The sequence below is a fragment of the Bison bison genome, unplaced genomic scaffold, assembly GCF_000754665.1.
Source record: "Bison bison bison isolate TAMUID 2011002044 unplaced genomic scaffold, Bison_UMD1.0 scf7180017864256, whole genome shotgun sequence".
In the NCBI taxonomy this organism is placed as follows: Eukaryota; Metazoa; Chordata; class Mammalia; order Artiodactyla; family Bovidae; genus Bison; species Bison bison.
Window position 1 is genome coordinate 1,900,031 of NW_011494828.1, and position 12,859 is coordinate 1,912,889.

At 39.4% G+C, this 12,859-nt stretch overlaps 1 protein-coding gene across 1 annotated transcript in view; it reads left to right on the top strand.

Annotated features, from left to right (window-relative positions):
* MAST2 (microtubule associated serine/threonine kinase 2) overlaps positions 1–12,859 on the top strand; it is a 118,031-nt gene that overhangs the window by 49,063 nt on the left and 56,109 nt on the right. The window contains exon 4 of the mRNA XM_010847895.1: positions 5,366–5,457. Coding sequence (XP_010846197.1) covers positions 5,366–5,457 — 92 coding nt within the window. The remainder of the gene's footprint in view (positions 1–5,365; positions 5,458–12,859) is intronic.

The following is a 12,859-nucleotide window of genomic DNA, read 5'->3' on the forward strand; positions in this document are numbered from 1 at the left end:
TCACTTGGTATTGAATTCTAGATTCAGTGCTTTAAGACATTTCTTCACTGTCTTCTGGCTTGCATCTTTTTCCAAGCAGAATTTTGTTGTCATTGTTATCTTTATTCTTTTGTGTTATGTAATTTTTATATCTGGCAGCTCTTAAGATTTTATCATCAATTTTAAGTAATTTGATTGTGATATGCTTTGAATACTTTTCTTCATGTTTCTTGTGCTTGGGGTTCATTGAGCCAGTTAGATCTGTGAGTTTATAATTTTCAAATTTGGAGAATTTTCAGCAGTTATTTCTGCAAATATTTTTTCTGTTTCTCCCTTTCAGGGACTAATGACACAGTGCTTGGCAGCAGTTATTGCACAGCTCCCTGGTGCTCTTTCCATTTAAAAGTTCCCTTTTCTCTGGCACTGAAACATGTATATTACCATATGTAAAATAGATGACCAGTGCAAGTTCAATGCATGAAGCAGGGCGCTCAGAGCCCGTGCTCTGGGACAACCCAGAAGGATGGGGTGGGGAGGAAAGTGGAGGGGGAGTTCAGAATGAGGGGGACACATGTACACCCTTGACTGATTCATGTCGATGTATGGCAAAACCCACCACAATATTGTAAAGTAATTAGCCTCCAATGAAAATAAATAAATTTTAAAAATGAAAAAAGTTCTCTTTTTTTTGTTTCATTTTGCATAGTTTTTTTTTCTCACTGTATCTAGGATCGCACATCTTTCTTCTGCAGTGCTTTATCTTCTGTTAATGCCATCCTGTTTAATTTTCATCTTAGACTATTAATCTCTGAAAGTCCTATTTGGATTTTTAAAAGTATCATCCATAATCTCTCCTTAATATGCTACACTTTCCTGTGCCTCACTGAAAATATAGGGGCTTCCCCGTTGGTCCAGTGGTTAAGAATCCGCCTCCAATGCAAGGGATGAGGGTTCAATTCCTGGTCAGGAAACTAAGATCCCATTTGCTGCATGGCAGTTAAACCCGCACATCACAACTAGAGAGAATCCTGCATGTCCCAACGAAGATCCACACAGCTAAAAATAAATAAATTTTTATAAAGGAAAAAAAAAGGATGTTTAGAAAATATGGAATATAGTTATAATGATTTTATTATTTCTCTTCTACTAATTCTGTGTGTGCCATCTCTGGATCTGTTATTTCTACTCTCCCCCACTCCCCTACACCACATCATGGGTCATATTTCCTCCTTTTTTCCATGCCTAGTAATTTTTATTGTGTACCAATTACTGATTTTGACTTTGTTTGACAGAGTGTGTTTTTTTTGTTTTTTTTTTTTGTTTTTTGCTTCTTTCAATATTATTTTTGAGCCTTATTCTGGGACACAGTTAAATTACTTGGAAATAATTTGATCTTTTAAGGATTGCTTTTAAGCTTTGTTAGGTAGGACCAGGTCAGCATTTGGACTAATTTTTCCTTGCTAGTGTCTTGTGAATAACCAGGTTTTCCCCCTCTGTCTGGTGGAAACACAAACTGTTCCCAACCCTGTTTGAGTACCAGGGAGTGATTCCACCTGCTCTTTTTCTTAAGAAGTTTCCTCCACCCCCAGGTTCTGTGCAGGCCATCTTCTCCCTGTGCTGTTGTGGGCATGTCTTTCCAGGTAGTAAGCCCAGGCAGTTGTAGGACTCACCTTGTTTGTTTCCCTTCTCTTTAAGTGATCACTGTCCTACATTGCTTGTTGTCTAATGTCTGAAAACTGTTTCATTTTTTCATCCTGCTTGGAAGAATAAAAGAGAATTCACACAAAACCACATTCGAGCTCATGGTTCTATGGAATGGGTAGAATTGAGTAAGTTAAAGAGGGAGGGCATACCTGTTGAAGAAGGTACTGTGAGCCCTAGTACAGGAGACCTTGGGTGTCTTTCTGCTCAAGATCCTCTCGGTCCAAATAAGCTTTCTAAGGGTTAATGTGATTTCATATGTACATTCCATAAAGTATGACAAACCTAGACAGAGTATTAAAAACCAGAGATGACATTTTGCCAACAAAGGTCTGTCTAGTCAAAGCTATGGTTGAACTGAACTGAACTGATAGTTAATAAGCCAGTAAAGGAAATAAAATGGACTCACAGTAGCTTTGACCAGAAGGGGCACTTGGGGACTTTCTGGGGTAATAGAATCACTGTCTTTTGTTTTGGATGTGTTATATAAATGGGTACAGTTGTCAGGGCTCATTGAACAGAACACCTAATTGAATATAAATTGAATCCCAATTTGTTTTTTAGAAGAGGAAGTTATAACTGTTGAATGATGTTGAGAGGTTACATAAGACAAGGATTGAGAATTGACTGTTGTTAGTGATGACCTTCGGAGAAGGCAATGGCACCCCACTCCAGTACTCTTGCCTGGAAAATCCCATGGACGGAGGAGCCTGGTATGCTTCAGTCCATGGGGTCGGTAAGAGTTGGGCACGACTGAGCGACTTCACTTTTACTTTTCACTTTCATGCATTGGAGAAATGGCAACCCACTCCAGTATTCTTGCCTGGAGAATCCCAGGGACAGAGGAGCCTAGCGAGCTGCCATCTATGGGGTTGCACAGAGTCGGACACGACTGAAGCGACTTAGTAGCAGTGATGACCTTGATAATAGGCAAGAAAGATGTTGATTATCTAGTCTAGAGTGGGTTAAATAGAGAATAGAAGGGCCTTCCTTTGTGGCTCAGTGGTAAAGGAGTCACTTCTCAATATGGGAGATGAGTTCGATCCCTAATCAGGGAGGATCCCACATGCCTCAGAGCAACTAAGACCATGCTCTGCAACAAGAGAGGCCACGGCAATGAGAAGCCCACGTACCACAGCTGGAGAGTGCCCCCCCTCCACAACTGGAGAAAAACCTGTGCAGCAACAAAGACCCAGCACAGCCAAAAATAATTTTAAAAAAAAAAGAGAGATAATAGGAAATGAGATATGAGGATATCAAGTACAGAATCCCTACATGGACTTTTTCCTAAACAGGGGAGCAAAGTTGGGAGAGGTCTATGAAAGTTTTTATTCTAATTTTCTTGATATGTAAGAAATTACAGCATGTTTTTATGATAATGAGAATGACCCAGTAGGATGTAGAAGTTTGTGTTATAGGAGAAGGAAGACAGTGGAGGTACAGACTTCTTGAATAGCAAGTCAGGGAGTTGACTTTCATAGCAACATGGTCTTCGGCTGTTGTTGATGGGAAAGTCAGTATAGTATATGTATACAGATTCAGGCTGATAGATTTTTTTAAAAATTATTTATTTTTGACTGAATCAGAGCTTAGCTGAGACATTCAGTATCTTTTGTTGTGACACACGGGCTCTAGCTGTGGCATGTGGACTCCAGAGCACACAGGCTCAGTAGTTATGGCACATGGGCTTAGTTGCCCCACGGCGTGTGGGGATCTTAGTTGCCTGACCAGGGATCAAACTTTCGTCCCCTGCACTGGAAGTCGGATTCTTAACTACTGGACCACCAGGAAATTCTCCAGGCTAGTAAGATTTGGGGGAGCAGAAATATGTAGTACTTCTTTTTGTTTTGATTCTTTTTACCCCTAGTTGAATAAAAAGCCAAGTCAGCAGATGAGGATAGGATTTGGGGAACTGAAGAAGTACTGGAGGTTTGGGGAGAAGATGTGAATTAGTCTTGAGTTGTGAGTTGTCTTAGAGAGAGAGTGCATTACCTAAGTAGATGTAGTATGGATCCACTTGATTTATCATCATAAACATAAAGAAACCCCAGCCAGCATGATTTTGGATTTTTCTTCATTCACCATCGGCCACCCAAGTGCAGTTGCAAAATAGATGGAAAGTTGGGTTTAAAAGGATTGGAATTTTCACCAGGACTGTGGTGTCCTAGGGGATAACAAGGTTTCAGTTAGAGCCAGAATTGAAACTGAATGTTGAGAAAATAAGCTAAGGTTATAGTTTGCTGATGACAGACTGAGTTCAGGGAGGCATGGTGTAAGCTTTCTTTCTTTCTTTTTTTAAGATTAAGGAGTAGAGGGAGACTGTGTCAAATTAGAGATGGAAGGCTTGGGCCTTTGGTGGTAATTGGGGGTAATAAGGGCATGTGAGATGTGATCGGATGATTCCTGATGGTTTCTTAGGGACAGGTTTGTGTCATTTCTAATCATAATCTCTTGAGATTGATCACAATCCTTCCAGCGATTCCTTATCACATTTCCAATAGTTCTTTACAGCAGTCTGGCAGCCCCACAGAGTCTGGCTGCAGTCTATGCCCATAGCTTCTATACCCTACTTTTTTCCTTGTCATTTTCCCCTCCTGCCACCTACTTGAGTTCTTTGCTGTTTCTTAAACATTCTGTCTCTTTCTTCATATCACTGTTTACTGCCATTTGAGGACAGAGATTTTCTTTTGTTCTCTACGGCTTCCCTTGCCCCTGGAATGGTGCCTGATGTGCAGTTAATGTTCAGTAAATATTTGTGTGAAAGAAAATGAAAGTTAAGTCCCTCAGTCGTGTCCAACTCTTTGCGACCCCATGGACTGTAGCCTGCCAGGCCCCTCCATCCATAGGATTTTCCAGGCTAGAGTACTGGAGTGGGGTGCCATTTCCTTCTCCAGGGGATCTTCCCGACCCAGGGATTGAACCCACGCCTCCCACATTGTGGGCAGATGCTTTACCATCTGAGCCACCAGGGAAGCTCTAAATATTTGTTTCGATGAATATAAATGACCAGGCTTCTTTAATGCCTTTAAAAGATGGGCTAGCTTTCAAATAAATTTACTTACACTTTACAGTAACAGGTTGAGCATGAAATGACTTTTCAACATGATTTGACTTTCTCCAAGCACAAGAAGAATCCTCAGGCATTAAAATGTAAAGGAAAGCCAACTTTGTAGAAGAAACCCAGCCCTGCTCTGAAATTTATGTTGAAATGAGACTATTAATTAATTGATTAAGCAGTTTTTCAAAGATAAATTTCATAGATTTAATCATTTCATTTTTATGGCAAGAACATTAATTTTTATGAGAGATGAGAATATTTATGGCTTGTGTTTTTTGTTTTCTGAATCAAACTTGCAGTGGGCACTCTTCATTATATACCATTTAGTGCATGGTTATTACATTTAGGGAACTCCTTGGATATTTATTTGCTTAGGAAGCAAAATCTGCACATTGGAAAGGTGCCGTGACAATACAAGAAAGAGTCAAGACAGTGACAAAAGTTACTGCAAGATGGAACACAATGAATTATGAAGACTCACTGTGCAAACAGTAATTGGTAACCCAGTTCCAAGTATTACACTGCTCAGCTCATGAAATGATGTGACTTTGTCTCTCGATAGCCACTCAAGTTCTATGGGCCCATGATGCAACCCTGTTATAACTGACACTTGTGTTTTCATTGCAGCTGTCGGACAAGTAACCGCAAGAGTTTGATTGTGACCTCTAGTACGTCACCTACACTGCCACGGCCGCACTCACCACTCCATGGCCACACAGGTGAGTGCTTAAAGATTAAGAAAAGTGGAATCAAAGAGTGGTCACAGATGCCCGATTTCTTTCCTCTTCTCTCTGTGTGAGGTTCATCATGTTACAATATATTGTTTCTTCACTTGGCTGACTGAAGCAGACAGAACTCACGGGCATGCTTTCTGTGGGAGAGTATGTTCAGTCTGTTTTTGACTCTTAGTTATTTCTTGCCTTGACCTGTCAATATTCATTTTGGTCTTATGCATGTCTTGGGTCCACCACCCCTGTTCTGGTGTGTTGAGAGTGTGTTATGACTCCGGTCATCTGGGACCATGTGATGAGGCCTCCATTAACATTTTGTCCTACCTTGCCCAAGAATTAGGGCTCACACAGATGGTTTTCTGCCTCATAGGACTCCTAATAACTTGCCCTCTGTTAGAACAGAAGTCAACAGTAGTGAGAGAACTGTTTGTTTCATGTTGACATTTACTTCAGTTCCAGTATGTGGAATCACTGATCTCAGGCATTCATCTGGAATATGGGCTCTTCTAGGCAGTATAAGGATTGATGTACTTGCATCTGACTAAAGAATATATAAAAATTATGAGGCAGAAGACCTCATTGGAGTTAGCCATGTGTTTTAGTCTAGACATGTATTCTTAAATCCCAGGGGAGTCAGACCAGGGGACTCAGCCTTGTGGAAGGAGTTGTTGCTCTGCTACACTGTTCACTGCTATGCTGTTTACAGTAGAAGTTCCAGACCTAGGGATAATGGAAATAGAGCAGGCTTGGATCCATAGGAAGCCATTGCTGCCTGGATTTGATAATCTACAAGCCTTGTCTTTGGGCAATAAAAAGGTACCAAAGTAGTGAAACAGTATAGCATTAAACCAAATAAGACAGGTCTGTTCCACTTGAGTTTGTCTACTTGCTTATAGTTTAGTGTGTCTTTGGAGAGTGACTGTGAGGATGAATGAGGAATAGTTGTTTGAGCACCCTAAGAATCGAGTGATTCTGAAGCTGATCTGTGTCCTTGAGATAAGGGTCTCACTTTATCAGACTCACTCAGACCCAGCTATTCAGTGTGCTCATGACCCTCTTCCAAGAATCAGTAGAATTCTCAAATACTGTACTAACTCTAATATGAGAAGACACCAGCAAGAGCACAGGGAGACCCAGGGAACTAGACCTACTTGGCTTTTAAAGCCAGATTTCTCATTGTGCATAGGGACTTTTCCCTCAGAATGAACTGGGCTAGGTGTTAGCTCAGATAGTGCATTCTAACCATGAACTTTGTAAAAACTCAGCATATATCTGACTTGGACTTTTCATCATGTAGAAATTAATTTAGCACTTCCAAACCTTGAACATAGTATCACAACTGTAATGTGAATGCCAGGCAGTAATCACTACTTGCAGCTTCTCTCTGATATGATTATCTCTTTATTTAGATTGCTGACAGAATTTAGGACTAGATTTTTCCCTACTCAGAGACTTTGATCGAGAACATCACCTGGCCTTTTCAGCCTGTCTGGGTCTGCGGGCTCTAGCTTTATGTTAATACATATAACATGCTTGCTGCTGCTGCTAAGTCGCTTCAGTCGTGTCCGACTCTGTGCGACTCCATAGACGGCAGCCAACCAGGCTCCCCAGTACTCCATAAATGTTAGCTATCATCATCATCGCTCTTAAATACTGCAGAAAATCTAAGTAGGCCTCAGATCCGGGAGGAAGAACTGATGTAAAAGCCCAGTTCATGACTGTGGACTCTGCATTTAACCAAATGTAGAGAAAGATCAAACTTCATATCGGATTAATTCTAAAATCTTATACATCCTGATATTTGGATCCACAGAATATTCTAAGACTCTTTATTTTCACTTTAAAGTCTGGAATATGTTGAATAGTATGGGGTCTGTTGATTTGAAAGTAGGTTCATTTCATACAGTTTAGTTCAATATTAAATATTTACTAGGTGACAGAGGATGAGATGGTTGGATGGCATCACTGACATGAGTTTGACCAAACTCAGGGACATAGCGAAGCTGGCTTGCTACAGTTCATGGGGTCACAAACAGTTGGACATGACTTAGAAACTGAACAACAACAGCATATATAACTAGATTATAACTATAGTAAGGTCAATTAAGTAGGCACTTAGCCATTCTGGGAGTGGAACCTTTCTAGTTCATTGTGATTTTTTTTTTCTTTTAAGTAATAAACCTGTTTTAGAGCAGTTTTAGATTCATGGTAAAACTGAGTGGATTGTACAGAGTTCCCATATACCCTATCCCCACACATGTAACCACCTTCTGCACCATCAATATCCAGCACCAGATTAGTACATTTGTTACAACTGTTGAACCTGCATTGTCACATTATTATTACCCAAAACCCGTAGTTTACATTAGGGTTCACTCTTCGTGTGCATTATGTGAGTTTTTTTTTTAATTTATTTTTTTTTATATGAGTTTTGACAAATGTATAGTGACATGTATCTATCATTGTAGTATCATGCAGAGTAGTTTTACTGCCCTAAAATCCTCTGTGTCCCATCTGTTCATCACTCTGTACCCCAGCTCCTGATATCCACTAATCTTTTCACTGTCTCCATAGTTTTGCCTTTTCCAAAGGCAAAGGCATGTAATTGGAATTCCATGTAATTGGAATTCCATGTAATTGGAATCATACGGTATGTATCCTCTTCAGATTGGTTCATTTCTCTTCAGTTCAGTTCAGTTCAGTCGCTCAGTCACGTCCGACTCTTTGTGACCCCGTGAATCGCAGCACGCCAGGCCTCCCTGTCCATCACCAACTCCCGGAGTTCACTCAGACTCACGTCCATCAAGTCAGTGATGGCATCCAGCCATCTCATCCTCTGTTGTCCCCTTCTCCTCCTGCCCCCAATCCCTCCCAGCATCAGAGTCTTTTCCAGTGAGTCAACTCTTAGCATGAGGTGGCCAAAGTACTGGAGTTTCAGCTTTAGCATCATTCCTTCCAAAGAAATCCCAGGGCTGATCTCCTTCAGAATGGACTGGTTGGATCTCCTTGCAGTCCAAGGGACTCTCAAGAGTCTTCTCCAACATCACAGTTCCAAAACATCAATTCTTCGGCTCTCAGCCTTCTTCACAGTCCAACTCTCACATCCACACATGACCACAGGAAAAACCATAGCCTTGACTAGATGGACCTTTATTGGCAAAGGTAATGTCTCTGCTTTTGAATATGCTATCTAGGTTGGTCATAACTTTCCTTCCAAGGAGTAAGCGTCTTTTAATTTCATGGCTGCAGTCACCATCTGCAGTGATTTTGGAGCCCCAAAAAAATAAAGTCTGACACTGTTTCCACTGTTTCCCCATCTATTTCCCATGAATAATATGCATTTAGCTTTCTTCCATATCTTATCATGGTTTGACAGCTCATTTCTTTTTAGTGCTGAATAATATTCCAGTGTCTGGATATACCACTCTCACTCACAGGTTTTCATGTGTACATAAATTTTCAGTTCATTTGGTTAAATACCAAGGAGGGTGATTGCTAGATTGTATGGTTAGGGATAGTTTTATAAAGTGGCTGAACCATTTTGACATTCCCACCAGCAACAAATGAGAATTTTAGTTGCTCTACAGAAACTTTCCAACTTTCAGTATTGTCATTGTTTTTTAATTTGGCCATTCTAATCCATTTATAGTAGTACCTTATTGTTTCAATTTGCGTATCCCTAGTGATACATGGTTGGAGAAGGCGATGGCACCCCACTCCAGTACTCTTGCCTGGGAAATCCCATGGATGGAGGAGCCTGGTAGGCTGTAGTCCGTGGGGTCGCGAAGAGTCGGACACAACTGAGCGACTTCACTTTCACTTTTCACTTTCATGCATTGGAGAAGGAAATGGCAACCCACTCCAGTGTTCTTGCCTGGAGAATCCCAGGGATCGGGGGGAGCCTCGTGGGCTGCCATCTCTGGGGTTGCACAGAGTCGGACACGACTGAAGCGACTTAGCAGCAGCAGCAGTGATACATGGTATTGAAGATTTTTTCATATGCTTACTTGCCGTCTATGTATCTTCATTGATGATGTGTCTGTTCACATCTTTTGCCTGCTTTTCAATCAGGTTGTTTATTTTCTTATTGTTGAGTTTTAAGTGTTTTTTTTTGTATGTTTTGGATAACAGTCCTTAAAGGACTGTTGCAAGTATTAATATTTGTAGCTTGCTTTCTCCTCTTGGAGAGTAGAAGTTTTTCATTTTACCCTAGACCAGCTTATCAATTATTTCTTTCATGGATTGTACATCTGGTATTGCATCTAAAATGTCATTGTCCTGTCTCAGGTCATCAAGGTGTTGTCCTACATTATATTCTAGGAGTGTGGTTTTGTGTCTTATGATTAGGTCTGTGATCCATTTTGAATTAATTTTTATCAAGATTTGCATCTATTCTTTTTTTTCAGGTGGCTGTCCAGTCATTATAGCACTGTTTGTTAGGAAGAATGTCTTTTTTCTATTGTATTACTTTTGCTCCTTTGTCAAGCATTAGTTAATTACATTTTCCTGGGCCTGTTTCTGGCTCTATTCTATTCAATTAATCTATTTGTTCTTCCTCTAACATCACACAGTTTTGACCACTGTAGCTTTAGAGTAGGTCTTGAGTTTGGTAATATCAGTCTTCCAACTCTGTTCTTCTTCAGTATTGAGTTGGATATTCTGGATCTTTTGCCTCTGCATATAAACTTTAGAATCAGTTTCTCCATCCATAAAATAATTTGCTGAGACTTTGATTGTGTTTGTATTGAATCTACAGATCAAGTTGGGAAGAACTGACATCTTGACAGTGTTGAGTCTTCCTATCCGTGAATGTGGAAACTCTCTACATTTAAGTAGTTCTTCTTTGATATCTTTCATCTGAGTTTTTAAATTTTCCTCATGTAGATCTTGTACATTTATAACTTGTTAGATTTATACCTAATTATTTCATTTTGGGGGTGCTAATGTGATTGGTAATATTTTTAATTCAAATTCCACTTGTTCATTGATGGTATAAAGTGTTGACTTTTGTACATTAACCTTGTATCCTGCAACTTTGATACAATCATTTACTTGTTTCAGAAGGATTTTTGTTGATTTTTTCCCCCAGATTTTCTTCACAGGCCGTTATGTCATCTGCGAACAAAGACAGTTTATATACTTTCTTCCTTCCCAATCTGTATACTTTTTAATTCCTTTTTTTAGCTTACTATATTAGCCGGAACTTCCAGTATGATGTTGAAAAGCAGTGGTGAGAAGATATAGGCACGCCATTTTTCTGATTTTGGCAGAAAAGCCTGAAGTTTCTTATCATTAAGTATCAGTGTTAGCTGTACTTTTTTGTAGATGTTCTTTATCAAATTGAGGAACTTCCCTTCAATTCCTAATTTATTGAAAGATTTTTTTATAGATGGATTTTAGACTTTGTCAAATGCTTTTTCTGATCTGTTGATACAATCATTTGATTTTGTTCCTTTAGCTATTGGTATAATGGTTTACATTAATTGATTTTCAAATATTGAACTAGCCTTGCATACCTAGGATTAAAACCCTCTTAGTTATGGTGTATAATTCTTTTTATGCATTGTTGGATTGGATTTGTTAATATTTTGCAGAGGATTTTATTTCCATGTTCATGAGAGATACTGGTCTTTAGTGTTCTTTTCTTATAATGTCTTTGCCTGGTTTTGGTGTTTGGGTAACGATGGCCTCATAGAATAAGTTAGAAAGTATTCCCTCCACTTGTGTCTTCTTGAAAAGATTGTGGAGAATTGGTATAATTTCTTTTTGAATGTTTGATGGAATTCACAAGTGAACCTATCTGGGACCCGCTGCTTTTGGTTTTAGAAGATTACTAATTATTGATTAAATTTTTAATAGATATAAGCCTATCCAGATTGTCTGTTTTTTCTTGTGTGAGATTTGTCAGGTTTTGTCTTTAAGTCATTGGTGTATTTAAATCTGGGTATCAAATTTGTGGGCATAGAGTTGTGCATAATATTCCTTTCTTATCCTCTTAATGGCCATGGAATCTGTAGTAATACAGCATCTGTTCTGATGTTAGTGACTTGTGTCTTCTCTATTTTTTCCCTTAGTTAGCCTGGTTAGAGGCATGTCCATTTTGTGGATCTTATCAAAGAACCAGTTTTTGGTTTTGTTGATTTTCTCTATTGATTTCCTGTTTCCAATTTCATTGATTTCTGCTCCAGTATTTTTTCTTTTCATCTGCTTATGTTAAATTTAATTTGCTCTTTTTCTGGCTTCTTAAGGTGGAGGCTGAGGTGATTAATCTTAAATCTTCCTTGATTAATTAATTAAGATTCAATTTTTTTTTTTTTTTTTGGCTACAGCACGCAGCATGGGCATGTAGGATTTTAGTTCTCTAACCAGAGATTGAATGCATGCTCCCTGCATTGGAAACATGGAATCTTGATCACTGGACTGCCAGAGAAGTCCCAAAATTCAATTTTTAAAGGTTATACTCCATTTACAGTTACTATGAAATATTGTCTATATTACCCTGTGTTGTACAATACATCCTTGTAGCATATCTTTTTTTTTTTTAATTCAGCCACATCATGCATCATAAGGGGTTTTAATTCCCCTACCAGGGATCAACCCATGTTCCCTGCAGTGGAGGCCCAGAGTCTTAACCATGGATTGCCAGGGAAATCCCTCTTGTAGCCTGTCTTATTTCCAGTAGTATGTACCTCACGCTCCCTTGCCCCATTGCCCAAACTTGATAAGTTGTATTTTCATTTTTATTTACTTAAAAATACTTTAAATTTTCTGTTGAGATTTGACCTATGTGTTATTTTGAACTGTGTTGTTTAATCTTCAAATATTTGGGGGTTTTCCCAATTGTCTTTCTGTTTATTGATTATTTAGTTTAATTCTGCTGTGATCTGAAAGCAGATGGGTGAATTCTCTTCAATTAAATTTATTGTTATTGTTGTTCAGTCGAAAAGTCATGTCTGACTTTTCGCACCCCATGGACTGCAGCACACTAGGCCTCCCTGTCCCTTACCATCTCCTGAAATTTCCCCAAGTTCATGTCCATTGAGTCAGTGATGCTGTCTAACCATCTCATACTCTGCTGTCATCTTTTCCTTTTGCCTTCAATCTTTTCCAGCATCAGGGTGTTTTCCAATGAGCCTGCTCTTTGCATCAGGTGGCCAAAGTATTGTAGCTTCAGCTTTAACATCAGTCCTTCCAATGAATATTCAGGGTTGATTTCATTTAGGATTGACTGGTTTGAGCTCCTTGTTGTCAAGGAACTCTGAAGAGTCTTCTCCAGCACCATAGTTCAAAAGCATCAATTCTCAGTGCGCAGTCTTCTTTATGGTCCAACTCTCACATCCGTACATGACTACTGGAAAAACCATAGCTTTGACTAGACAGACCTTTGTTG